This window comes from Aythya marila (assembly GCF_965140915.1).
Source record: "Aythya marila genome assembly, chromosome: 5".
Taxonomy (NCBI): Eukaryota; Metazoa; Chordata; class Aves; order Anseriformes; family Anatidae; genus Aythya; species Aythya marila.
Window position 1 is genome coordinate 25,373,993 of NC_139046.1, and position 23,940 is coordinate 25,397,932.

Below are 23,940 nucleotides of genomic sequence, written 5' to 3' on the forward strand. Positions count from 1 at the left end.
TTCCCTTTGCTATGTTTTAGTTGGCTTTAAATGTTACCTCTACTGAATGGATTTTAGTAAACTTTTTTGTATCCTGGGATAGTTCCTGTCTGGTCACTTTTATATATATATATATATATTTTTTTTTTTTTTAATTTTTTATTTTTCTCTGATCAGTCAATAGAAGCAACTGAAACTGGCTGAGTAAAAATAAGCTTGGTTGCTCCAGAACAGTTAAGAGCATACCTACATAGTAAGCTTGTTTGAAAAATAAATGGAAACATTTCTTTGCTTCATATTATTCTCTTTTATTTTAGGGGATGGGAAAGAGTGACAAGAAACTTCTGGTGTTGCCCCATTGCCCATCTAGCACTGCCTGCTGTCAGCAAGGGGACGTGGGATCAGATGTGATGGGGCTGCTGTCTAACCCCTTGTCCTGAGCAGGGCAGAGTTGCTCAATGTCTCCAGCTGAAAGATGCTGGGGGAAATGTGCCTTGCCACAGAAAAACTGCAGGACAGGGGAATGTTTTCTGGCACAGTGTGGTGGGGTCCCAGCAGCTGGATGCTCCACATAGCATGAACAGAGGGGCTCAGCCACAGAGACAAACCGTGGGGGAAATACAGATGTGTCTGTCAGGAGAGATGAGGTGCAATGAAAAAAGCAAAACATCACAAGAAGTGTTGTGCAAAGTGAAATCCTGGCTCTATTCGGTGCCACTGACCAAAGTCCCTGTGACTTCAGTGGGGTGAGGATTTTACCCAGGGGTTAAGAGGTGCAACTCGAAACTACTGGGATAATTCAGGGCAGACAGAAATGGAGAGTCCTGCTCAGGGCTGCAGTAACTCAGCCAGCAGCTGCCAGCTGAGAGCATTTACTGATGGCCATGACAAGTGCCATAATCGCCTTGTCATCTTGTACTTTGTAGCTCCAGTGATTATTTAGAAATCAATATACTGGCATGTAAAGAAAAAAAATATGCTTAACGGGACACTAGAATAGACATCAGGAGCTTCTTATGTGTGAAGATTGTGTTTTGTTTGTTTGTTTGAAAAAGAAGCATATCCAACTAACAACATGAGCTCCATGGAGTCAAAGATTTTAAGGCCTGAAGGGAGCATCACCATCTTCTAGCCTGAACTTCAACGTAAAAAAAGGCTACAAAACTTCACCAGATAATTTCTGCATCAAGCCAATAGCTTCTGGATGAGTTATAGATCATCTCTTGAAAAGACTTTCAGCCTTGATTTGAAGACTTTATGTGACAGAGAGAATCTACAACATCTGTGGGTAGGTAGCTCTCGTCACTCCTTGTGCCTCAGCAGTTTTTATTAATACAGCAAGTTTTCTTGTCATATTAGCATTATCATGTCCTATATCCATCTACAGTGCAACATATGGCAGAAGGATAATGAAAATACCCAGTGTCTATGACTCCAGTAGATCACAAGTGCTTCCTAAAGTTAAAGAACAGCTAAAATAAAAATGTGCTGGGAGACAATTTTATACCAAGCATTCGTCCCCATAGGGGATTTGAAAAGAGAGAGGCAGGAGCTGTGTGGCCACTTCCACTGGGAGGACACACAGAGGAGACCAGGATGAGTGAGGCTACACTGGCAGGACAGAAAAGCCATTGTGAAGGAATGGAAAGCACAGGTGTGACCTGACCAGCGTGAATGTACCAAAGCCTCTCTAGACAAAGGACAAGGTGGCTTTGAAGCAGGTGCTGGGTGAAATGATGCACAAGATGTGACAGAAATGGAGGGGAAGTGACATCTCTCTGCAGGCTGAGGGGGCGGTGATAACACTTCTTGCTGGGATTCAGGTTGTCCTGAAATCATGGAAATCATGGAAAACATGAAAAACAAAACATGAAAACATGGAAAAAGGCTGGCAGAAAGTCATGACTGGGTGAAGAACCAAGGCAGCCCAATGTGCATGCTCAGGATGATGGATGTTTGCAAACAGGTGGGAGAAGAGGAAAAGTTCACCATTAAGGATAATGCAGCAGAATGATGGAAGAGGGCAAAGGATGAGTTGGATCATGAAAATGTGAGAAGGATTGAAGCTACCGAGATGCCTCTCCTCAGGAGAACATCTGAGTCATTTGGGTGAGGAAAGCTCACATAAAGCCAATATTTACTCTGGCCATGACAGGCTGAAAAAGGTTGCCAGAGATTAATCACAGGGGTTTTGAGAGGGGTATAAGTAAGTGTCTAGTGACTTAAGTCCACTGGACTTACTGAAATACAATTTCTGTTTCAAAGCTCTGGTAGCTTGCAGAGTGGCAAAGTGTGAGTGAAGGCATATCAAAAAGCAGACAGCCAACCATGGAGTTTTGTAGCTCAGTGACCAAAGTCACAAAGAAATTGGCAGAGGGGGACAGAGCTGTCCTTACAAAACACCCTAGTGGGCAGGTGATGAAGTACTTGGAGAAAAGCAAGGAAAACACCAAGAAACTCCAGTCCATACAAGCATGCTCACATAACCCACAGCCCTGTACCTGTCCTTGGGCAGGGATGCAAAGCTAGGTATGAAAGAAGCAAGGGAGAAAGGGTGGTGGACAAAGAGTGATGAGAACATGGCCTCAAGCTGAGACGCAGCCCCTGTGCACCAAAAAGGCCCTGCAGATCCTCCTCCAGAGACGAGGAGAGCTCCCACTCTGCGGGAAGGCAGGAGCCTTCAGGCTTGACCTTGGAGGCCTACAAGGCTGAGGAGAGGAGGGACAGGGAGCTGCTTCCCCTCTGCTCTGGGCTTTTTGTGCTGATCTGGGGCTGCAGTCCCAGCCTTGGGTTGGCATGAGTGGACCTGGGAGCCGTGCTGTGGTCTGTTTGCCTTTTTTAATGAACATGATGCAGAAGAGTTGCTGTCCCAGCTTTGTGAGACTTACGCTCTCTCTTAGTTTAATGCCTTTGGCTGGGGTCAGGCAGGCAAGGACGAGGTGTGTGGTTTCTTCCCATGAGTGGTGAGAGGTCCTCTAGCTACCGAGGAACTGGGCATGGGTACGGGTCCGAGCAGACGTTTCAGCACCTCTGATGCTATAAGCAGGTGTTTCAGTGCCATAACCAGGTGTTTCAGTGCCATAACCAGGTGTTTCAGTGCCATAACCAGGTGTCTCTCCAACATACAACTCCCAGCCCTACCCTGCTTCGAGGACGCAGCTCAGCGCCAACCCTGAGCCCCCTCCATGCTCCCCCATTTCCTCCCGACCACGCATTTCCCTGGGAGCCCTGTCGGAGCAGGGAAGCCGGGGGAGCCGCCGTTCTCCTGCAGGGCCCCGCTGCGCACCCCTCCCCGGGGGGCCGTGCCCGTGCCCCCCGAGCCCACCTCCCCGCGGCCTCCCGGGGGCCAAACGGGGTCCGGGCCTTACCCCAGCGGGCAGCGGCCCCTCCGCCGCCGGTGCCGGCTTTTTGGCATCCCTAATCGCGGCTGGCCCCTGTGATTGGCTGCGCCGCTCTGACCCCGCTCGGGCTCCCGGCTGGGCGGATAAAAGGGGCCTGAGCCGGGGGCTCCCAGGCATTCCCGGAGCGGGCACCAGGGACCGACGGCCGCAGGATGACGGGCAAAGCGGGCGCGGCGCTGGCCCCCAGCCTGCCCGGCAAGCCCAAGCCCGACGGCGCGGCCGCCGCCGCCGCCCCGCCGCCGCCACCGCCTCCGCCGCCCCCCGCGGCGGGGGCCAAGCCCAGCTCCGGGCCCACCCCTCCCCGCTGCACCGGGTTCGGCATCCAGGAGATCCTGGGCTTGAACAAGGAGCCGCCGTCGCACCCGCGGGCCGCCCTGGACTCGCTGCCCGCCGGGCACCTGCTGGCGGCCCGCTCCGTCCTCAGCCCCGCCGGGGTGGGCGGCGTGGGCATGGGGCTGCTGGGGGCCGGCGGCATCCCCGGCTTCTACACGCAGCCCACCTTCCTGGAGGTGCTCTCCGACCCCCAGAGCGTCCACCTGCAGCCGCTGGCCCGGGCCCCCGGGCAGCTGGACAGCAGCCAGACGGCCAGCTCAGGTAGGCACGGCCCCGGTCCCCGGGGACCCCCCGCCACCTCCCTGCCCCGGGCCCAGGGCCGCCGATTTCGTTTCGGCCCCGAGGAGGAGGAGGAAGAAGACGGGGAGAACGGGGGAGGTGGGCACCGCACCCACCCCCGCCCGGGGCCGCGGCCGCGCTGCGATGGAGGGGCCGGGGGCGCCGAGCCCTGGCCGAGCGGCCCCCCCCGCGGTCCCGGCGGCCCCATTTCGTTTTCGGGGAATTAGGGGCCGCCCGGCATCCCCTTCTTAGACGGCGGCAGCCTCCCGCAGCCCTGCCCGCTGGCCCTACTGCTCCCAGGCCGCCTCGGGTCCCTCCGGTGCACCGGGCGGCGGTGCCCGGCCCCGACCCCATCCCCGGGGGTCCCGGCAAGCGGGGCACAGCTTCTCGCATCGAAACGGAGGGTCCGGTTCCGACCCCCGGCTGCTCCTTTGGGCCCGAGCCGGCGCCGCCTTGCCCCCCGCACCCCCCGGCCTGGGCACCCCAGGGGACGCGGGGCGGCGGCGGCCGGCTGCCAGCTCTGCCCGGGATCATTTTTATTATTTTATTATTATTATTATTATTTTTCCCCGGTACCTGCCTCAGCCCTGCTCTTTTCTCCCGTCCCCGGTGTTTCTGCGGGGTCCCCGCAGCGGGGCGGGGGGCAGCGGGTGCCCCGGGGCGGGGAGGGGGCCTCGGCTCCTTCTTTTTCCTTCGGTTTCTGTTGAGACCGCGGCGGCTTCGCCTTCGAGCCGCACGGCAGCGGCAGCCCCGGCAAACGACTCCGGGGCAGAGAGGGGACAGCGAGAGCCCGGTGCCGGCCCGGAGCCATCCCCCGGCAGGGGACGAGCTCCCGGAGCCCCCGGCCCGGGACCAGCGGCGGGGCCGGGCTGGAGGCAGCGCCCGGCTGCGGGGCCCCGTCCGCGGTGCGATCGCAACGAAATCCTCGGCCGGGGCCGCAGGAACGAGCGGAGCCGCCGGGCCCGGGCCGGCCGGCGGGGCCCCGGTTGGGAGGGAGCCCCAGCCCACGGCCGCTGCCCTTCTCTCCGCAGATTCCGAAGATGTCTCCTCCAGCGACCGAAAAATGTCCAAATCCTCCCTCAGCCAGAGCAAGAAACGGAAGAAGAGGCGGCACAGGTAAGCGAGGGGCCGCCGGCACCGGCAGCACCGGGCATCGCCGCGGGATGCTGCAGCCGGGCGAAGCTGCCCGGCCCCGGCAGCCCAGGGCTCCCCCCCGGCTCTCCTTCCTTTTTCTTCCTTCTCCGCAATAAATCGGACCTGGGACGTGGCCGTAAGGAGCTGGGAACCGGCCGCAGGTGCCGTTTAGATTTCGTTTCCCTGGCTGCGGTTAAATAGCCCAAACTGGCCCCTGCTCCGCCTCTAGCAACCTTACCGTGGGCTGTCAATTTCTATCAAGGTTTAAGCATTTTATTACTTATAAATAAATGTTTTGCCAATAGATTAAATAGTCGGGATGCAGGCTGCCTGCTTCCCGAAGCTGAAGAAGGCTGCTGAATTGCTTAAGGAAACGAAAATCCACTCTGGGAGGTAGTTAGGGGATTTGCTTTCCCCTCCGGAGTGGTCTGGGTAACGCACTTTGCCTGACTTCTCCCCCAGTTAAAATGGGATTGAATTACCTGCGCTTTACAAACGGAAACGAAAAATCCCTTGCTGGGTCCTGGCATTGCCGTGGCCGGAGAGTCAGGACAAAGGAAGGCCAGACACTGTCACCGTGGGCGATTTAGGAATAATTAAATCAATCCTGCCACGATGCAGGAAGGGTGGATTAAAAGATGCCCCAGTGAAAGCTTAGCGGGATGCGGGGTGGAAGGAGGCCGGCTGTCCCAGGAGGGTCCTGCTCTTCGTGCAACAGGAGGCTTGGTCTGGGGGGGCTCATCCCAAATCAGGGGTTCCTCCTGAGGAAATGCCGCAAGTTTGTATGCTTTGGTGTCAATTTGGATTAGTTTCCTTTCCAGACTGGACCGGGCTGGGGGACAGCACAGCAGGAACGGGTGTACAGGTCATGGTTGGGATGGACGAGAGGAAATGAATTTCAGATTGGTTTAATTTTCAGCTGTAGACAGCATCAAATCCGTAATATTTATCTGTAGTTGTGTATTCTGTAAGAAATGGTTAAAAGCTCCAGTTGTACGGAGGAGCAGAGGCAGATGACAGGCCGATAGTCTGCAAATAGCTGCAGGATGTAAACAGCAAAAGGCAGCACGCGTTGTGCATTGCAACGGGGACAGGGGCTGAGAAGGGGGAACTTAAGGTGGGTGTCAGGCAAAACCCTCCTGCTGGTGCGCCTCGCTCGGCTTCGGTGCCCTTCTCACAGGAGGGTGCAGGGGGATGTTTCAAATCTAAACTGGATCAAAATTGGAATCGTCTTTCCTCTGGTCCCAGGGAGAGAAAATGCAGGAGCTGGTGTGCCTCTGCTGTCCCGAGAGCTCACAGATTTGTCGGAGCCGAAGGAAAACTATTTGAAAAGAGAATGGGTTTAGGAGTGAATTTAAACAAGGATCTGATTGCAGGCAGGTCCCTCGCATTTGCATGCTGCTTTTGTTGGTAATGTTATTGATCTGACAGAATCATTTCGATTCTGAATAGCAGAGGATATTGCTGAGGCTTTCTGTTTATGCTCTCTCGAATTTTATGGCTTTTCTGAAATTCTTATTTTTTAAAATGACTCTTTCCCTCCCTCTTTCCTTCCCCCTTCTGGGACTTAGATGTTTCTTAGTTTGGTAATATATTCATACATTTCCTTTGAACAAAGGCTGCAGGGTTTTGTTATTGTTGTTGATTTCTGTGTTGATTTTGTTGTTTGTTTTTTTTTTTTTTTTTTTTTTTTGGTGATGGTGGTTAGCCTTTTTTTTTTTTGCCATTGGATTGTTGATAGTTTTTATTGAAAATTGCACTTTGCATACAGTACAGTTGGAGGGTGGGAATTTTAACAATTTTAACCCTCGGGGGAGTGGAAACGGTGTGAGATCTCTCATCCATCCCCCTGGAGAAGGGCTTTCATCCGTCTCAGCTTTCCAGCTGCTGATTTTTCAATCTGGCTGTCCCGAGCTGAGAACTGGCTGTGCTGAGGCAGGCTGGGCTGCTGCCCGCCCAGGGCGGTCCAGGAGGATTTCCAGAGGATAATGGGGTAATGCAAACTGGCAGAGAGCAGCTAATGGGATGTCGGTGTGGGTGCAACCAGTGTAAAGGCAGAGGAAGGGAGTTTGCACCGCTTCTTGGAGAGACGCCGTCTTGGGGAAGGGCTGGATTAAAGCAGGAGGGAGCAGAGTGGAGGACAAAAAGCTTTGGAGGATTCAGGCGAGGACCAGGCTCCAGGGAAAGGTGGTTTTGACTAAGGAAGAGGCTAAGGGAAGCAGCTGGGGAAGGGCTCAGCCCCTCTGAGACAGGGTGCAGAGCTGACACCGATTTATCTCAGCACAACCAAAGGGTTAAGTTAAGAAGCCTCTGGATGCAGGAGCAGGGGGCGGCTGTTGGCCAGGCCAGGGCTGGTTGTGGTCCTGGTGTCAGGGCAAGGGATGGGGACACCCCCAGGGTCCCAAAGGTGGCAGCAGGGCTGGGGTGGAAGGACAGCTGCCAGCGCGAGTGCTCACTGCTGGGGGGGATGCTTCCAGCAGGAGGTTCCCGAAGGGGAAGGTGATTTGTAACTGCCCAAAGCGCTGTCTTCTGGCATTTTCTGGTTCTCCTTTCACCCTGGCACCTGACCTTTTGTGCTCAGAAACACAGGAGGTGGTGGGGGGAAAGGCTATGCATTATCAGGTTGCTCAGGTTTCTGCAGCATCTGTGTCCATTTCTCTGACTCTCCATCTCCTTTGCTTCTTATGTTTTTTGATCAAAGAGTTTTACTCCCTTCAGGACAATCTTCACATCCTACCAACTGGAGGAGCTGGAAAAGGCCTTCAATGAGGCCCATTACCCTGACGTGTATGCTAGAGAGATGTTGGCCATGAAAACAGAGTTGCCAGAAGACAGGATACAGGTAACCATGCTTCTTGCCCCTCCTTGTCCTGCCCCTCCCGGCCACACTCATCCCTCCCTGAAGAAAAGGCAGTGCCGTGGGATGGATCACATTTATCTGCATAAATCTCCATGGGCTGTCCCCTCCCCGCTTTAAACGTGCGGCAGCCAGCCCAGCTGTTCTTTGCTGCTTCGTATTTGGTGTTTGTCTGCCAACATGTGTTACATGTGGCGTGTTATAATGGTGATTTGGGGTGTGTGCAGCAGAGGGAATCCCAAATCACTGAAGGGGACTGGTATGCGAGGGAAGACTGAGGTTTTGAGGTATTAGTAGTGAAGGCAACAAGAGCCTCCTGGAGACTGGGTCTGGATGGACAGCGTGGGTGACAAAGAGCTTGTCAGTGCCTCCTTGGGCACAGGAGGGTGCGTGGGGACGTGGCAGGCAGCTGGCACCATCGGGGGTGGCACTGCAGGGGAGTGAGTCCCGGGTGGGCGTTTGCACCGTCTTGTCCACTGCATTTGCCCCTTCAAAGTTTCCCTGAACGTTTCTGGGGATCTTTCTTTTTAATTATTTTGAATGTTTGGGCATTAATCGTGTGCCTGTTGTGCCACTGAGGAGGCAGAACAAGGCCGTGTGGAATATCACTGCTGTGTGCTGAACCCTCCAGTGGCAAGGAGCAGCGAGGCTGTGCCAGCCTGCATGCAAGCAGTCAGGACAGCCCAAAGAGCTGGAGAAGGTTTGCACTGGCTGTGTAGTGTGGGAGGCAGAATGTGCTTTGACAGGCCCAACACGAAGCTCACAAGGGTGAACCCCAGCAGATTTTGCTGCCTCCCCATGTCCCGCTCCCACCAGGCTGCTGCAAAAGGCACAGGAATGTAATGGCTGATTTAACAAAAGCAAGTTGTGCTTCTTATCCCCTTGTGCTAGCAGGACTTATAGATATGCTGCAGGCTGAGAGGACTTCCACCAGAGTTCAGAAATAATGGCCCTTCACCCCAAATCCTAGCTGATACATTAGGATTTTGCTCTGAGCAACTGGCCCCATGGTTTGCCTCCAGAGGGAGGGGGCTGGATGGAGGGTCACTTCTCCACTAGTGGGCCTGGATGAGTTGAGGGAAAAGAGACCTCAAAAAAGAGAAGCTGAGTGTTGCCTGCATCCACCGTCCGATGCTGGGCTGGGAAGAAGGTCCTTTGGTTTCCTGTAAAGGGCCTTTTCAAGGAAGAGCTTCATCTGGCTCTCACTGTGGTAAGGCTGAGGGAGATGTTATGGCAGACAGGGCAGAGCTGCACGCTGCAGGTACTGCTTCAGCATCTGGGGCATCATAGTGCAGAGCCAGTATTTTATATTTTATCTGACTTAGGAAGGAAGTAGTGGCAAACTCATTTCAGCTCTCTCTGATGTGCTGCCTGTCATTATGCTGATGAGCAAATGCAACTCATCCTCCACTGTAGGGTTCTTAAACCTAGGATTGCTATGTAGTGTGACAGCCCCAGAGATCAGGCCAGACTTGGACAGCAGAAACCCCCTGTGATATGGCTGTCCTGAACATCAGGTACTGCTGATGTTACAAGTATTACAGGAGAAAGCATTTCCAAGTGACACTTTCACTCATTATGAAAGGGGAAATCAAGAGAAACAGCAGGATTTCTGTGGCATCTACTGTGTGAGTGCCAGAGCATCATGCCAGGGTGAGTGTCAGGGCCATGCAAGAGTCCCAGGGACTACTGATGGAGGAGAAGGGTCAGTTCCCACTGATCTTCCCAGTAGGTCAGCACCAGACTGTCTTACCACATACTCTGACATCTTCTTGTCCATACCTTTCATTTTGTGTCACAAGCCATGACAAGATGATTCCCAGCTTTGGTCATGTTTCTTGATGTTTCACCTTGTCTTCCTTGTGACTTAGCTCCCTTTGTATGAGCTTGTTTTTCCCCTTGTTATAGCACTTGCACTCTTTAAATCTGAACTGTTCACCTGTTTTCTTCTCCCAGCTATCACTTTTAGCTTTCTTCATTGCCTAAGCAACCTGTGAAGATCTTTTCTTAAACCATTCTTCATAAATAACACATTAGTCTCTGAAACATATGGACGTTCTCCTTTGAAAGCCATCCTGTCTGCCTGTCCTTGTCTTAAGGGACTTGACACTTCAAGCTTTTTTTTTAGGAAGCTTTTTCTCCTCAGGCTTTTCCTTCCAGTATTCTGGGTTCCAAATGGCATTTTGCAAGGACAGTAATGGCTCAGCCAGCTTAGACAGCGATGAGAGGTGGATGTTAGAGAAGAGTATGAGAGCAAGGCTAGTGTCTAGTGATACTTACCAAGTACTTTAACAATGTCCTGGGACTGTACACACAGGTTAAGATGCTCTGGACTGCATGGGTGAAGTAAATCAAGCTTTGAATCTATTAACATCATTTAATGTCACATACTTCTGCTCTTGGAAGAGACAGCTGACAATTAATCTTTACTCCTTTCTTCATAATATTTATAATTTCACGTCATCTTATCTTTTTTTCTTTGCATGTGTTTATAACTGCTCAAGGGAGCTCTATATTTTTGCATTTTCTTTGTAGCTTGTACTTCCTCCCATCTTTCAGCATTGTTCTCTCCCTCTTGTTGGTCCTTAATGAAAGTGTTTTCTAAGATTGTTGTGAACATCACATGCTGTGGGCTCTCACAGCATTTCATGTGGTTTCCCACAGGATCCACACCTAAGAGTGATATCTCCCCCTTATTTTCATTCATGGGATTATTTCTCAGGAGGTAGTAGTCAAAGAGAAAGTAAATCACCTATGAAATTCAATATGAAAGTGAAATTCAGAGAGTGCAATTGAGAGAATGATATATAGGAACTGCTTGCGTGTAAAACCTTCAGCAGAACACTACAAATAGCCATCAGAGGCCAGGAAAGTTATTGGTTTGAGAGAACATTGAATTCAGGAAAAATATTCAAATCTCCCATTTAAAGAGAAGATGAGCATGTATTTTTTTTCAAGGCAGCATTCTTTTGCATTGCATGCATCTTCCCCCTGTATTGAGCTGGCTGCTCCTAGAAGGAACGTGAGCATCCTCCCACTGGGCAACATGGGAAAAGGATTTAATTTTCCTAGTGAGACACCAGTCAGACCAAATGTCACCGTGGCCATTTTGCAAAGTACTTGAAAAAGACTACATTAATCAATGTATTTAAAAGAATATTCAGAAGAGTTGAAGTGCTGCTATTAAAATAAACCCAGGCCATTCTGTAAAATGCAGGTGGGATAAATAGATTTCTGTGGGGAAGTACATCCTTAATGGACAACTTGAAGTGTTTAAAATGGCCTCAAGCTGACAAGTATTCTAACACCTGACTTAAATCAGTGTCTTTCTCAAAACAGATTCTCTTAAATGTAACGTGTGAATTTTAGATAAGTTATCCCTATTGAATTTATTAATATGTGACACTTCCAAATTTTAAATGCCACTATATAAAATATTAAAGGTCAGTAACAGTTTGATTTGGGATTATTGAAATAACAGTGTATGTTTGTCACTCCAGGATGTCTCTTACTGATCAAATGCATCATTTAACCATTTAATTTAATTTCCAAAGCATAAAATCCTGACTGCCATTGTGGGGACACTAGATTCACCTTTGAAGGAAAATAATAATAAAAAAATAGAATGAAAATAGTAAAAAAGGACATTTTTTATTGCTAAATAAATATATGGTACTTATGATGATGAAGTGTTTTGGAACAATTAAATTGCACAAGCAAGCAAAAAGAAAGCCACTGAGGTGTTTGTGCCATGTTTGGGGAGTGGGAATTATCTGTGGTTCCAGCAATTTTGGCTAAAAACAAAAGAAAACCAACTAAAGCTGTAATTGGAAATGTATTGTTTTGGTTGCTGTCAGATTAACGCATTTCAGTATCACTGTGTAGCCTGTTAGAAGCAGAACGGGGGTGGAAGAACCAGGAGGGGTGGTTATTTGGAGGGAAACATTCACACCAAGAGTATTTTTCCAGAAAAAAAGAGGTTTATCCTGCTTCAGTTGTGCAAGCGTGTTCAGTATTTAGGGATGAATGTGATCTGGAAAGATGTGAAGAACCTGTATTGCACTGAGCAGGAGCTTGGTAGTGAACCCATGGAGCCCCCTCAAGAAACACGATACAAAGTGAGAAGGGAGAGCTGGCTCTGTGCAGCTTCAGCAGCCCTGGCTTCTCGTTTTCCCAGCTTGCTGAAAAGCATTGCTGCAGGTGCTGCTGGAGCACTGGGATCTGGTCACTTCATCCTGCCCTGCTGCCCATGCCTGCTGTGGGCTGTTTCTGCTCCCATCCCTTTCCAGCTCTCTGTGGGCACAGGAACCCTCCTGAGATGCCCCAGAATCTCCCTTGCTCAGATGTAGTATTTAAAACACAGCTCCTGGATGCATGACCCTAATAAAGAGGATCCTGGCTGCCAGGGCTTGCAGTACAATCAGAGAAGTATTATTTTTGCAAAGGAATGAATTTTAGTCCTAATCCCACAGCATAAGTGTGGAATGGGGATGATTGCTCCATGCGGTCACTGACCTTTCCTGAGTCTCTGCCTGGAATGGCTGCCAAGGCATTCGTTAGTGCCGCAGAAAGTGGTGTTTTGTTGATCTTTCTAAGGTTTTGAGGTTCCAGTCATCACTCTCAGTAGGCTAGGACCTGACTATTCTTGCTAGAACTTTGGGTTATTCTCACACTTGTGCCAGAACGGGGCACAGGGCCAATGGGTTCCCACCCGTTTCTCTACAGGCGGGAATCTGAAGCAGATTCATGGCAGTCACGTAGCTGGAGATAAATTACCAGGGTGAGTAGGACGGTTGGAGGTAGATTACCAAGGTGATGGAGAAGCTGAAAGCATTGCTCCTGTGTGAGACAACCATTTCAATATTATTATTTTTTTTTTAAGAGTCATGCAAGAAGTTAATCATGCAATAGAGCTGAGGAGCCAGTGCTTGCTACCTTTCTCAATAATTCCTGAGCACTGGGGCAAGCCATGGCAGTATGATACCAGATAAATGTCATTAACTTCCCCTATGCTTTTAGAGATGTAGGAAGTGTACAAGTGAGAGCAATAAAACTAATCAAACTTACTGGCTTGGTGAGAATATGATTATGAATGTTTCTCATGGCGTATGGTGCATCTCTGCCTCCATGTCTTTAATTGGTATGTGAGGAGTTCATCTACTTTGCTGCCTCTTCAATATCATGCTTGTGTAGTTGATCTAAATTCATATTAATTTCCATTTTTCAATTAAGAGTTGTTTAATTTGGCCCTTTCTGTAATGGAGTGTTTTCATTACCCTTTAACTGTGGCCTGTTTTCAGCCCATGTGCTAGAACTTCGTTTATGAGTTAATTACCAGAGCCATAAACAGAGAAGCTGGGTGGTGTGCAAGTGCAGGGCTCTGTGCAAGCCTTCCCAGAGGAATTACCAGCTGAAAAGTTTGACACTGCATGAATTTGGGCAGAGAGAGGGAAAAACGAGGTGGGAAAGAAAATGGATGGCCTGAGACATCTCCTCAGCTTACTGTGAAATGGGGACTTTCCTGCCTGTTGCTAGACCATGCAGGTACCTGCCCAGCTTGTGGGATTTTCCCTGGTAGAACAGGAGCTGGAGGTGCAATTTAAAAGACTTTTTTTTTTTTTTTTTTTTTTTTTTTTTTTTTTTTTGTGCAGACTTGCAGGTGTGGAGGTATGTACACTTTGTATACCCAGGTACCACTTTTTCCCTCCATGTCCAGCCCCTGAGTTCCATCAGGAACAGACCAAATTTCTAAATGGGGCAGAAAAATCAAGCTAAAACAACCTTGTGTGTCCTAGTCTGCTACCTTCTGCTGTGTTCCTTGCAAGCTGATTATGGCTATCACAACATAAAAACCACTGGGAGGAAAGACAGGTACCCAACAAAATACATGTATACCATAGCCCATTGCTGTGAAGTACCTTTGTAAGGACTTTCTCCATCATGGGTGGGAGAATAAGGAATGACTCTGCAGGGTTAATGCCACGCTGAGACTACTCAGGCTCTCTTCCCCACATTCATCATTTTTTTTCTTAACAGTAGTAACACTTCTCTGAGTTAGATTAGGCACTGTGGTACCTTGGTTGCTTGAGCTTTTCTGGAAACTCTACCCTCAACCTCTTTGCTAGAAATACTTGCATTCACTCATCCTTTAAATGATGAACTTTCTTTTCTCTCCTCTGACACCTCTGCAATTTTTCAAAACTTATTTAAAAAAAAAAAATAATTGGGCAGCCCAGCAAGGTCAATAGTTAATTCCCCTCCAGCCTTTGGATGGCTGGCAGAGGGACCAACTGATGGCTGTGTGTTCAGGTTTTCCTTTAATGACCCTTTATTATAAAGTTTTCCTCCTTTCCTGACTTTGAATACAGATTTTTTTAACAGTTCAATAACAGAGGCACTTTAGAGACACAGTTAATTTACTCTTCCCTTTATTTCCTAATGGATCTATTTTTCTGTATAGCGTTTATCGTTTATCCTGATAGATCTCAACAAGTTCTGATTCTTCTGGCAGCACAACCCCCCTCTGCCTTTTTCACTGTTGTTCTTTGTGGACATTCGGTGAGCCTGGATTTGCACAGGCCTGTGAACACATGTAAAAAATATTCCTATCTTCCTCATGCACCAAGCTGCTCAGAGCACCCCAGAAGTTCCTCAGAGCACCAAGCTGCCCAACAGGCATGCAGATAACCTTTATCTGTGCATGTGTGGAGATGGCAGGAGAAAAGAGGACCTGAGATGGAGAACAAGCTTGACACAATATCCTATAGCAAGGCAGCTTCCAGAGCCCACCTTCATCAGAGGCTATGGGAAAGCATTAGGTGCTCCTCTGCCTGCTGGGGGTGGCATTACCCCAGGAGCTGCAAGAGGTGTTCAGCTCAGGGTCTGCCTAGTGTGAGAGCAGTTTGCTCCCCACTTTCTCTTTCTGTGGGTTTCTTTTAGGCTCCCAGCTGTCTGAGCAAAGGCTGAGCTGTGAGTAAATACGTGTGCAGTGTTGGTGGAGAAACAACCCCATGACCGAGAGCAAGGCTTCAGAGGCTGTGTGTGCAACAGAGGGAGGGTGCCTGCCTCGGAGACGTTACCCTGGGTGCCCTAAGCATGGGGCATGCCTGGGAATGCCCTGCTGAGCTCGGATGTGCTGCCCTGCTGGGAGCAGTGTCCAGGAGCAGGGTGTGTTTTGCCAGCCCTGTGGGTTGCACCATAGTTGTGCTGTGCACTAGCCCAAGGTGACAGCATCAGCTACAGGCTTCAGTGACACAGCTGCAGTGAGTGCCCAGAGCACGAGCCTTCTGGAGCCGTGAGGTGTCATGTAAAATATCCTGGTGTCCAAGGAAGGCTGATGTCCCAGGCTCTGAATTTAGCGTCCCTTGAAAGGCTTCATGAAGGGGAATGTGCCATTTCTCCTCTGCATGCTTTGACTCACCTTTTTCCAAGCTGAAGGTGACAACACGATGTGTCTCTGCATGTTCACAGAGTGTATTGCTTATGGATGTTAATGAAGACCCACAGTAAGGTTTCCTCTGTGCCAGAGGAGGTGTGGAGCAGCTTTAGCATGGGAAAATGAGGCAAAATGGAGTTACACCATGGAAGGACACCAGCCAGCCTGGTTAATGGAGGCCAAGCTTACTGTCAGCATTGTGAGCACCTGTAGGACAGATGTTTTGTTCAGCATCATCCTTTGTACCAATGGCAAATATCTCCCTGGGTGGGTGTGGACTGGGATGATGGGTGCACCCTTGCCAGCTTTCCTGTGTCTGTTTTGCATCCACACCCCTGATGTTTTTCCTTTCCTTTCCAACAAGTGTGAGAAAACATGCTACTGCGTGAACTGGAAGGCCAGGTGAAAACCTCAGGTTCTTCAGGGGACACAATTAAGACATGTTCCCTGGTCAAGAGGGATTTTTTCCTCCTTACACCTCCTTATTTGTCTTTGGATTTTTATCTTTGACTCTGTGCAAGGGATGGGAGAATAAAGTCACAGCAATGGGAGAATGCACTGAGGCCTGGAGTGAGGTGAGATATTTACAGCTCTGGCTGCATTACTCAGAGTGCAACAAATAGCCATATCAGGCCCACTTTGGGCTGTTTGAAGTGGGATTCAGAGGCATGCATGGCTTGCAAGAGCTGCAGCATGGTGTTGCCAGACACACTGTTGGTGGTTGTCATATTGAGCCTTGTGCTAGCCTAGCTTAGAGGATTCTCGAGCTTGGATGAACCACTTTGACAAAAAGTCACCACTGTGTCTTTGCTCAGGAGGGGTGAGTACTGTCTCACAGCTCATCTCAGCTATCACCAGGAAGAGCTCTTGCCATGACGTGTGTGGGAATTGCTCTTTCTAACGTGAGCTCAGAAAGCTCTTTCGTAGCGTCAGTAAGTGGAGGGGTGATGAGCCCGTGATCAGCCATGCAGGCCATGTGCAACCTTTACTACTCTCATTTAACTTCATATCTGTTTTACACCAGCCATAGAAAGTGATGTCACCATAAACAGAGCCAATAATTTTGACATTACATTTGAAAAGACATCAATAAACTGTTGCCAGGCGTACGCGAGTGGTGCAGTCTCCACCAGCAGCCTGGGGACAGGAAGCTTTCCTGGGACAGTCGCTGCAGAGCAGGGATTCAGGAACACCCCAGGACCCTGTCAGACCTTACACTGTCATGGCAATTCCTTATAAAGCCCTAGGACATGTAAGTGTGGATGGGGAGATGCCCAGGGGAAGATATAAAGTCATTCCTTGCACTCCCACATCCTCAAATTGGACCCTGGCCCTGTCTGGTACAAGGGTGAGGACATCACTGTTTTGTTCAGTGGAGGTTTTTGCTTTGACTACTCTCAGTTTAAAGGCTTGGATTGGAAAGGGAGAGAGCAACCCTCGACCTGGCAAAGGAACATGCCGGTGTGTCCGTGTGTCTGTGTGTGCATTTGCTTGTGGCCATCTAGTGGACATTGCAGCATGCACTGCCTTGGTCTGGGACCATCTTGTGCTCCATCAGCCAGGCTGGTTAATTGAGAGAGCCCTGCTGGAATACGACATCAAAGGTAGCATGCGAGATTTGGTGAAGCAAAAATTCACCATTATGTAGCCTGGTATTGTCCTTTAAAGGATGAGGAATGAAGGAATATTAACTTCTTTGTCGTTGTTGATAGAAAGACAAAACAGCCATAGCCATTTCCAGCTCCCCTGGCTGTGTTCCCCAGCTTGGAAAGCAGAAGCCAAGAAAATGAGAGAAAATGAGTGTAACCAATAAAAAATTTAGGTTGTGCTTGGGCACAGAAGCAGTACAGAGACACACACTAGATACCTTAAAATATCCCTTTGCTGATTGAGATTCCTGGTTCGTGGCTAGCCTCAGGCAGATTTCATTCTTTAGCAGACAGTGTTTCAGGAGCTGATTAGGTAAACTAACTAATATGATGAATGCGGACAACAAGGACACACCGAGCCTCATGTCCCTTTGCAAAATGAGAGATTCCTCCTACCACAATTTGCTCCTCTGCACCATCAATAATACGAAGGAATATCAGTCATCATTTGGGATTCAGAGGAGGAGCCTGGCAAGGATAACCTTCCTAGTCTTTACTCCAAGGTGCTGTAACCCTGCCGTGCAGTGCATAGTGCCTGAGACGAGATTGTCTTGGGCAGTGGATACTGGGGATGAGAATTAGATGAGGATTAGGATTGGAAACATTCCCAGACTTTCCAGTACTGCTGGTTTTGGTAAGGGGTCAGAGAAGGACAGGCACGTGGAACAAGCATCCAGGAGATGATGCTGAAGGTGCTGATATTTGCTACAGCAAGTGTGCCCACACGGGCCAAACCCTGATACTAATGTGTCCTGTGGCGAAGAAAATGTCTCCTTGGGGTGGTGTCACCTTAATGGGATGGGAATGGCTGTACTGATGGTAGCAATTGGCAGAGATAAAAGTTTTATGAGCACTGAGCATGGAAAATACCAGTCCTACATCAGTGAATTACACCCCTTCCCGGCCTAATGAGGGACAGACAGGAAGCAGGACCAGGTCCTTTTCTAAAGAGAACAGGAAAGACAAGAGATAAGACAGAGGAGTTAAACTGACTGCAAACAGAGCAAGGAAGGAGGAGTCTTGCAGTCTCCAGTACTGACCAGCTAAACACAGCTGGATGTCCAGACCAGGAAAGGAAATGAGTGCTGAGCCTGAGGGCTTCAGTTGGGGCGAGGAAGCTCCCCTGAGCACTCTGTGTAGATGGAGAGGATCTAAAGGGAAGCACTGATCAGTTTACGCTCCTGCTCAAGATGCTGCATTAGCTTCCTCTGGAGCCTGGCCAGCTTCTCTTTCCTTCCATGCCTTGCTCATCTCCACCCATTGCTATCTCTGCCCCTTCGCTCCCTCTAGCGTTCATCCTTACCCTACAAAATCCTGCAGTGCCTCTTTGCACATCCTTCTCTAATTCAAGTGCTTTTTAATCATTTTTTCTTCCTTATGCCCCAGAAATGCTGCTTCTTCTCATTCAGCTCCATGTTTAAAACTGATGTATTTAAAGGGGCTGGTTCTTGGGTTTTCTGGTCACTGCCTTGCATCACCAAGACAGATTTGCCCTCTTTACTGTTCTGTTTCTGAGGATAGGGTTTCAGAACAAGCTTCCCGTCTTTCACAGAGGTGCTTTTGTGGTAATAAAAAGATGTAAATCACCTTAAGCTGTAGAATGTTGGTCCAAAAGACACCTTTGCTCATCAAACTGTGATAGCTTTGCAAAAACATCAGATGTGCTTCAGTAAATGCAGTCTGAAATTAGTAATGGGTTTCAGCTACTGCTCGTGAAGTGTGGAAGTGCAAACTCAATCCTTTCACCATAGCCTGTGATGTACCATGGAGAAACAGAGGAAAGCAAGTGAGAAGAAAGTTGTGTGGTAAATAAGGTGTTTCACAAAGCTGAGCTGACCCATGTGGGGGGAAGGAGCAAGTCCAAACATGGACAAATCCAAATATTGCTTGAGGCAGACCAAATTTTACATCATGAAGTTGCAGAAGAACAAATATTTGAAAACAAAGACAACTGCAGCCAAAGAAGACACAGTCCTGAAACTGCAAGTAAATGGAAGTGAAACCATCTCCAATACAGGAAGGAAACGTGAGATGTCAATAATCAATAACTGCATTTTCAGAAGTTGTTACTGATGCACCAACACTGCTGAAAATACCTCAGAGCTACTAACACTGTTGCATAATTATTCCCAGAATCAAGGCACAGGAAAATGTTGGTAACATGTCAAGAAATCCAAAGAAAAAAATAAGATTTCTCAGAAGGAATTGCCACTGATGGAACCATTTTAATGAGGGCAAAATCCCAAGAATGGGCCCCAGAGAATAATATTGCCCATACAAAGTAGTGTGGGGGCTGCGGGTGCTTGGAATGGGGTGGTGGTAGAGATGCTGGTTTTGGTCCTGACCCCATTAATATTCAATATTGAGCACCACCAGTTTCACTCCAGTTCATGCCTGAGGTTGAGATATGGGCACTGGTGTCAAAACAAGGTGGGCAGCCCTCCTCATTCCTGTTATGCTTGAAATTCTGCTATTTCAAAGTGTTTTTATTTATTTATTTATTTATGTTTTTTTTTTTTTTTTTTTTTTCCAGTCAAAACCATGAGTAAATTCCCCTCAAATCTCAAAAATCGATTTGGGAAATCTCAGAATGATCTTCCTGAGGTGTTGATATATTTTGATTTACTCATTTGGCTTTATAGCATAGATTTTACATGTTATGTGGATGAGATTTAAATACAACATTGAGAAGAAAGCTATAGATAATTTTGATTATGCTTCCTCTGGCCAGGCTCAGCTTTTCCATGTGATTGTATCAGCATTTTTTGACATATTTTTTTCCCCCCACAAGTTCCGGTCAAAATTGGGCTGCTGGCTTCATTTGTTTGTCCACGCTGTGGGAAAAGGGATGCTCTGGGATAGCAGGTTTAGAGGCAGTAGTGGGAGAAACTACTGCTGTGACATGGCTGAAACCCATCTGGGGAGGAGGACAGGGGGCATAGGACATGGGGTAAGATGTTTGGGGTGTCAAGACAGGAGGAAGGGAGAAGGGAGAGGTGATGAAAATATCAGTGAGGAGGCACCTGGGTAAAATGACTGAGGTTTGTTTCAAAAGTGGCCCAGTTGGTAACTGATGGAAAAAGCTTTGCCTGGCTGAAAATCCAGGTGTGGTGGCAAGAGGACACCCAGGATGGAGACGGAGTCACCCAGTCCCCTCCAGCTCTGCCAGCCTGGCACTGAGACTGAGATCAGGAGGAGTGCACAGCCTGGAGCAAGAGACCGTGCCACAAACCCGTGCATTGTGCAGGCACCCTGCGCTGGGTCTGGCCACAGAAATGGTGGGAGAGGGGACACTGAGCCCACCTGAGGGTCCTTGCTCTGGTCTTTCTGCACTTGCAGCCATCAGTGGTCCAGGGGGTTGCCTATCGGCAGAAGGAAGGAGTAAGTGAGTTTGCTTTTCATGCAGAGGAGGTGCCAGCATGTCATGTTTCAGGAAGCAGCCTGGCTGTAACATCCCCTCTGCCGTGCACAGCGTGTCTTCTGCCAGGAGAGGTGGGATCACAGCCCCAGGACCCACGTCCCCACTCCCCTGGGGAGACAGATTGTCCCCATCACACCAGTGCTGGGGTGGCAGGCAGAAGAGGAGAGCTTGCTCTACACCAAAGGGGCCTGGCTCCGTGGTGAGGTTGCAGTGAGGCACTGATCTTGTGGTCCCCACGGCAGAGCTGGGGGTCTCAGGCCCTACCTAAGCCCCCTGGTGCTCCCCCCTGCAGCCTGTGCTCCCCCCCAGCTCTGGGTGGTGGAGGCAAGAGAGGGTTAAGCTGTCAGCTCCGTAATGTTAAACAGGTGTCAAAGGCACCTCCATATATCTGCAGATTGAAATCAAATTCTTTGCAGTATAAAAAGATAAATTACCCAGGCGATTCCCGCCTCATCCCACTCATCAGGCCAGCGCCAGACGGCAAGCAATTTTTTTTTTTAATGTGCTAACGACCTAATCAAGCAATCAAGTCGGAGAAGATTGCGGAGTGACCCCGAGCATCCATCTGCCAGCGAGACCCCACCATTCATTTCCATTCTGCCGTGTACTTTCCGGGAAAGGGAGGGAAAAAATAGGAGAAAAAAAAATCCTAAACAAATTAACACCCAATTTTCTGTGAGTCTAATTAGTTAAATGAGGAGGTGTTTGGGGTGTCCGCGGGGAGGGAGGGGCTGCCTCTCGGAGAGGGGACTGGTAACTCCATGGCATTAATTAGCGCAGGTCAATGGCGTGGTTCCCCGGGGACCAGCTGCTTTAATTTCCCGTGATATTTCAGTGCCTGAGGCCCATCGATTCAAACTGAAATTAACTTATTTTTCAATCAGGCCTGGGCTGCCCCTGGGGCTGACTCTTCCTTTGCCTCCTTCTGAATAGACCTCGAGCAATTTTTCATCTAAAGCTGATGCCTCTGCTCTGCAGGAAGGGAGGGGATGCGGGGAGGGAGGAGGGCAGGCAAGACAAGAGGGATGGAAATCGGAGAGCGAGCGCTAATAGATTTCTGCGAGCACCCCCCCACCACCGCCTGCGTCTCCACTCGCTGCCCCCCAGGTCACAGCTCGGAGATTATTCTGCCAATTTTCTGAGAAGATGAGGGGCTTTTCAAACTGGGAATTCAGGGCGAGCCGTGCGGATCAGCTCCCCCTTCTCCCTCCTCCCCAGAGCATGCCCCCCAGCCCAGCCCTCCCCGCAGGCACCGTGGCGCACAGCCCCTCGCTGCAGCTCAGGCGCCCGGTAAATAATGAAAGAAAATCCCAGGCACGAGAGCCAAAAGCCATTGGAAAAAGACACCGCAATGGCAAATTAATTACATCCTGCAGGGAGAGGTGGGACCTGCTCGCAGGCTTGGCCCTCGTCGCTTCTGCAAGGGAGGGTGAGGAGAGAAATACCTGGCAGCTGCTGCATGAGGGAAAAGCCACCGTGCTCTCAGGAGGATGTACGTGCACCCTTCTTCATCCCCATGCACAGGCACGTGTGTGTGTGCAGGAATGGGACCGTCCCACCCCCCTGCTCCCATCACCCACGTCCCTGCATGTCGCCCACCCCAGGTTTGGTTCCAGAACCGTCGAGCCAAGTGGAGGAAGCGGGAGAAGTGCTGGGGCCGGAGCAGCGTGATGGCCGAGTACGGGCTCTACGGCGCCATGGTGCGCCACTCCATCCCGCTGCCCGAGTCCATCCTCAAGTCGGCCAAGGATGGCATCATGGAGTCCTGCGCACCCTGGCTCCTGGGTAAGAGAGCCGCTGCCCTCACGGGTGCGTGGCGAGGGGGTCGAGGTGAAGGGGGGCCATGAGGAGGAAACCTGATGCAGAGAGCATCAAGCACGGGGGGGATTTTCCCTGTGACACCGCTCACCAGCTAGCCCCAATTGCCTGCTGGTGCTTGGAGCCTGGCCTGCGGGGAGAGGGTGAGCTCCTGGGACAAGCAAGGGGATGAATGCCCTGTCTTGCTTGGGGTCCCTGTGAGGCTCTGTGGGGTGCCAGGAGCCCCTGTCCTCACCCTTGCCCCACTCCCCGTCCCCTGAGTGCCCCCACAGTCCCTCCTCATGCTCTCGGCACTCAGAAGAGCTGCACCACTGCCTGCTTTTGCTTTGTTTTCTGTGGAGAAGGGGTGGTGGATGTAGTGGGGCTGCCCTGCCATGCTCTTGCTCTTTGCTTCCTGCTTTCTGACCTTTCAGGCTGATTCTGCCCCAAAACTGAATTCTGGTGTCCTAATGATGGGCTGTCCTGTCCTCCTGTCTGTGTGAAGCTGGGGGAGGCAGGAGGCGGGTTGTGGGAGGAACAAACTGATAGGGAAAGGCAACGGGAGACCTCCCCTTACTGGTCCCAGTAAGCGAATGGCCCTGGGGTGCAGGCACCTGCTGTGTTTGAGACCCTCGTCCCCACAGAATCGGGGTTGCCCTTGCACGGGGCCAAAGCGCCCGGCTCGCCATGACTGCTGTTTGAAGCAAGGGTTTCTGCTTTTCCTTAATTCTGGCCTCTCTTTATCTTTGCTGTTTTCAGTTCAAGATGGCTTTCCCATGCCCAGGCGCTTTTCTAAACCCGAATACCAACAATTCTTTTTAGGGATGCACAAAAAGTCTCTGGAAGCAGCAGCTGAGGCGGGGAGGAAGACGGAGGTGGAGCGCCAGGCCCTGCCCAAGCTTGACAAGGGTGACAAGGAAGAGAGGGGCCCAGATCCCAAAACCGCCATTTCCCAGGAGGAACTGAGAGAAAACAGCATTGCCGCCCTCAGGGCCAAAGCTCAGGAGCACAGCACCAAAGTCCTGGGGACCATCGCTGGGGACACCCCCAGGAAGCCAGAGAAAGGGGAGGAGGCGGTGGAGGACGAGAGGCAGACGGAGAAGTCCAGCGTGTCGCAGAAGGAGGAGAAGCTGATCTAGGGGGGGCAGAGGCGGCAGGAGACAGCCCCGACAGACAGTGTGTCCTCCAGGGTCTGAAGCTGGCCAGGCCCCCCCCTGTCGCCCCCTTTTGGGGCATGGGGCCCGGCCTCTGTGCATGGGGCAGCCCCAAGGGGCACTCCCCTGGATCGCAGCCCTGCCCCTCGCTCCTCTGCCCCCAGGGCCTCCCTCACCCCTGCCCCTTCCTCATCTCCATCGCCACCCCAGGGGGGACTGTGGCTCCGGCCCCAGGCCCCATCCAGCCTCCTCCAGGCTGGCTCAGCCTGGTTCAGCTCCTCCTCCTGCCCCGTGTTGCTGCTGTGCCCCATGCCCCGGCCATCACCCGCTGCCCCAGCCCTGCCTGTGGCAGGACGAGCCTGCGGCCCCCAGCACCAGGGGCTGTGGGTTTGTTGCGGTTCATTTTTGCCTCCTTTATGAGGGGAGACACAGGCTTTGCCCACAGACCTGATGTCCCGTTCACACCTTGCACCTCCAGGTCACCCCGACCCACACCATCGT

The 23,940-nt window shown here is 50.5% G+C and overlaps 1 protein-coding gene across 1 annotated transcript; it reads left to right on the top strand.

Annotated features, from left to right (window-relative positions):
- Positions 1–3,532: 3,532 nt before the first annotated feature.
- VSX2 (visual system homeobox 2) lies at positions 3,533–23,424 on the top strand (the record flags this gene model as incomplete). Its single annotated transcript, XM_082760832.1, has 5 exons — positions 3,533–3,974; positions 5,024–5,108; positions 7,845–7,968; positions 22,093–22,273; positions 23,108–23,424. The coding sequence occupies 5 exons, from the start codon at positions 3,533–3,535 to the stop codon at positions 23,422–23,424; spliced, it is 1,149 nt and encodes a 382-aa protein (XP_082616958.1).
- Positions 23,425–23,940: the final 516 nt, after the last annotated feature.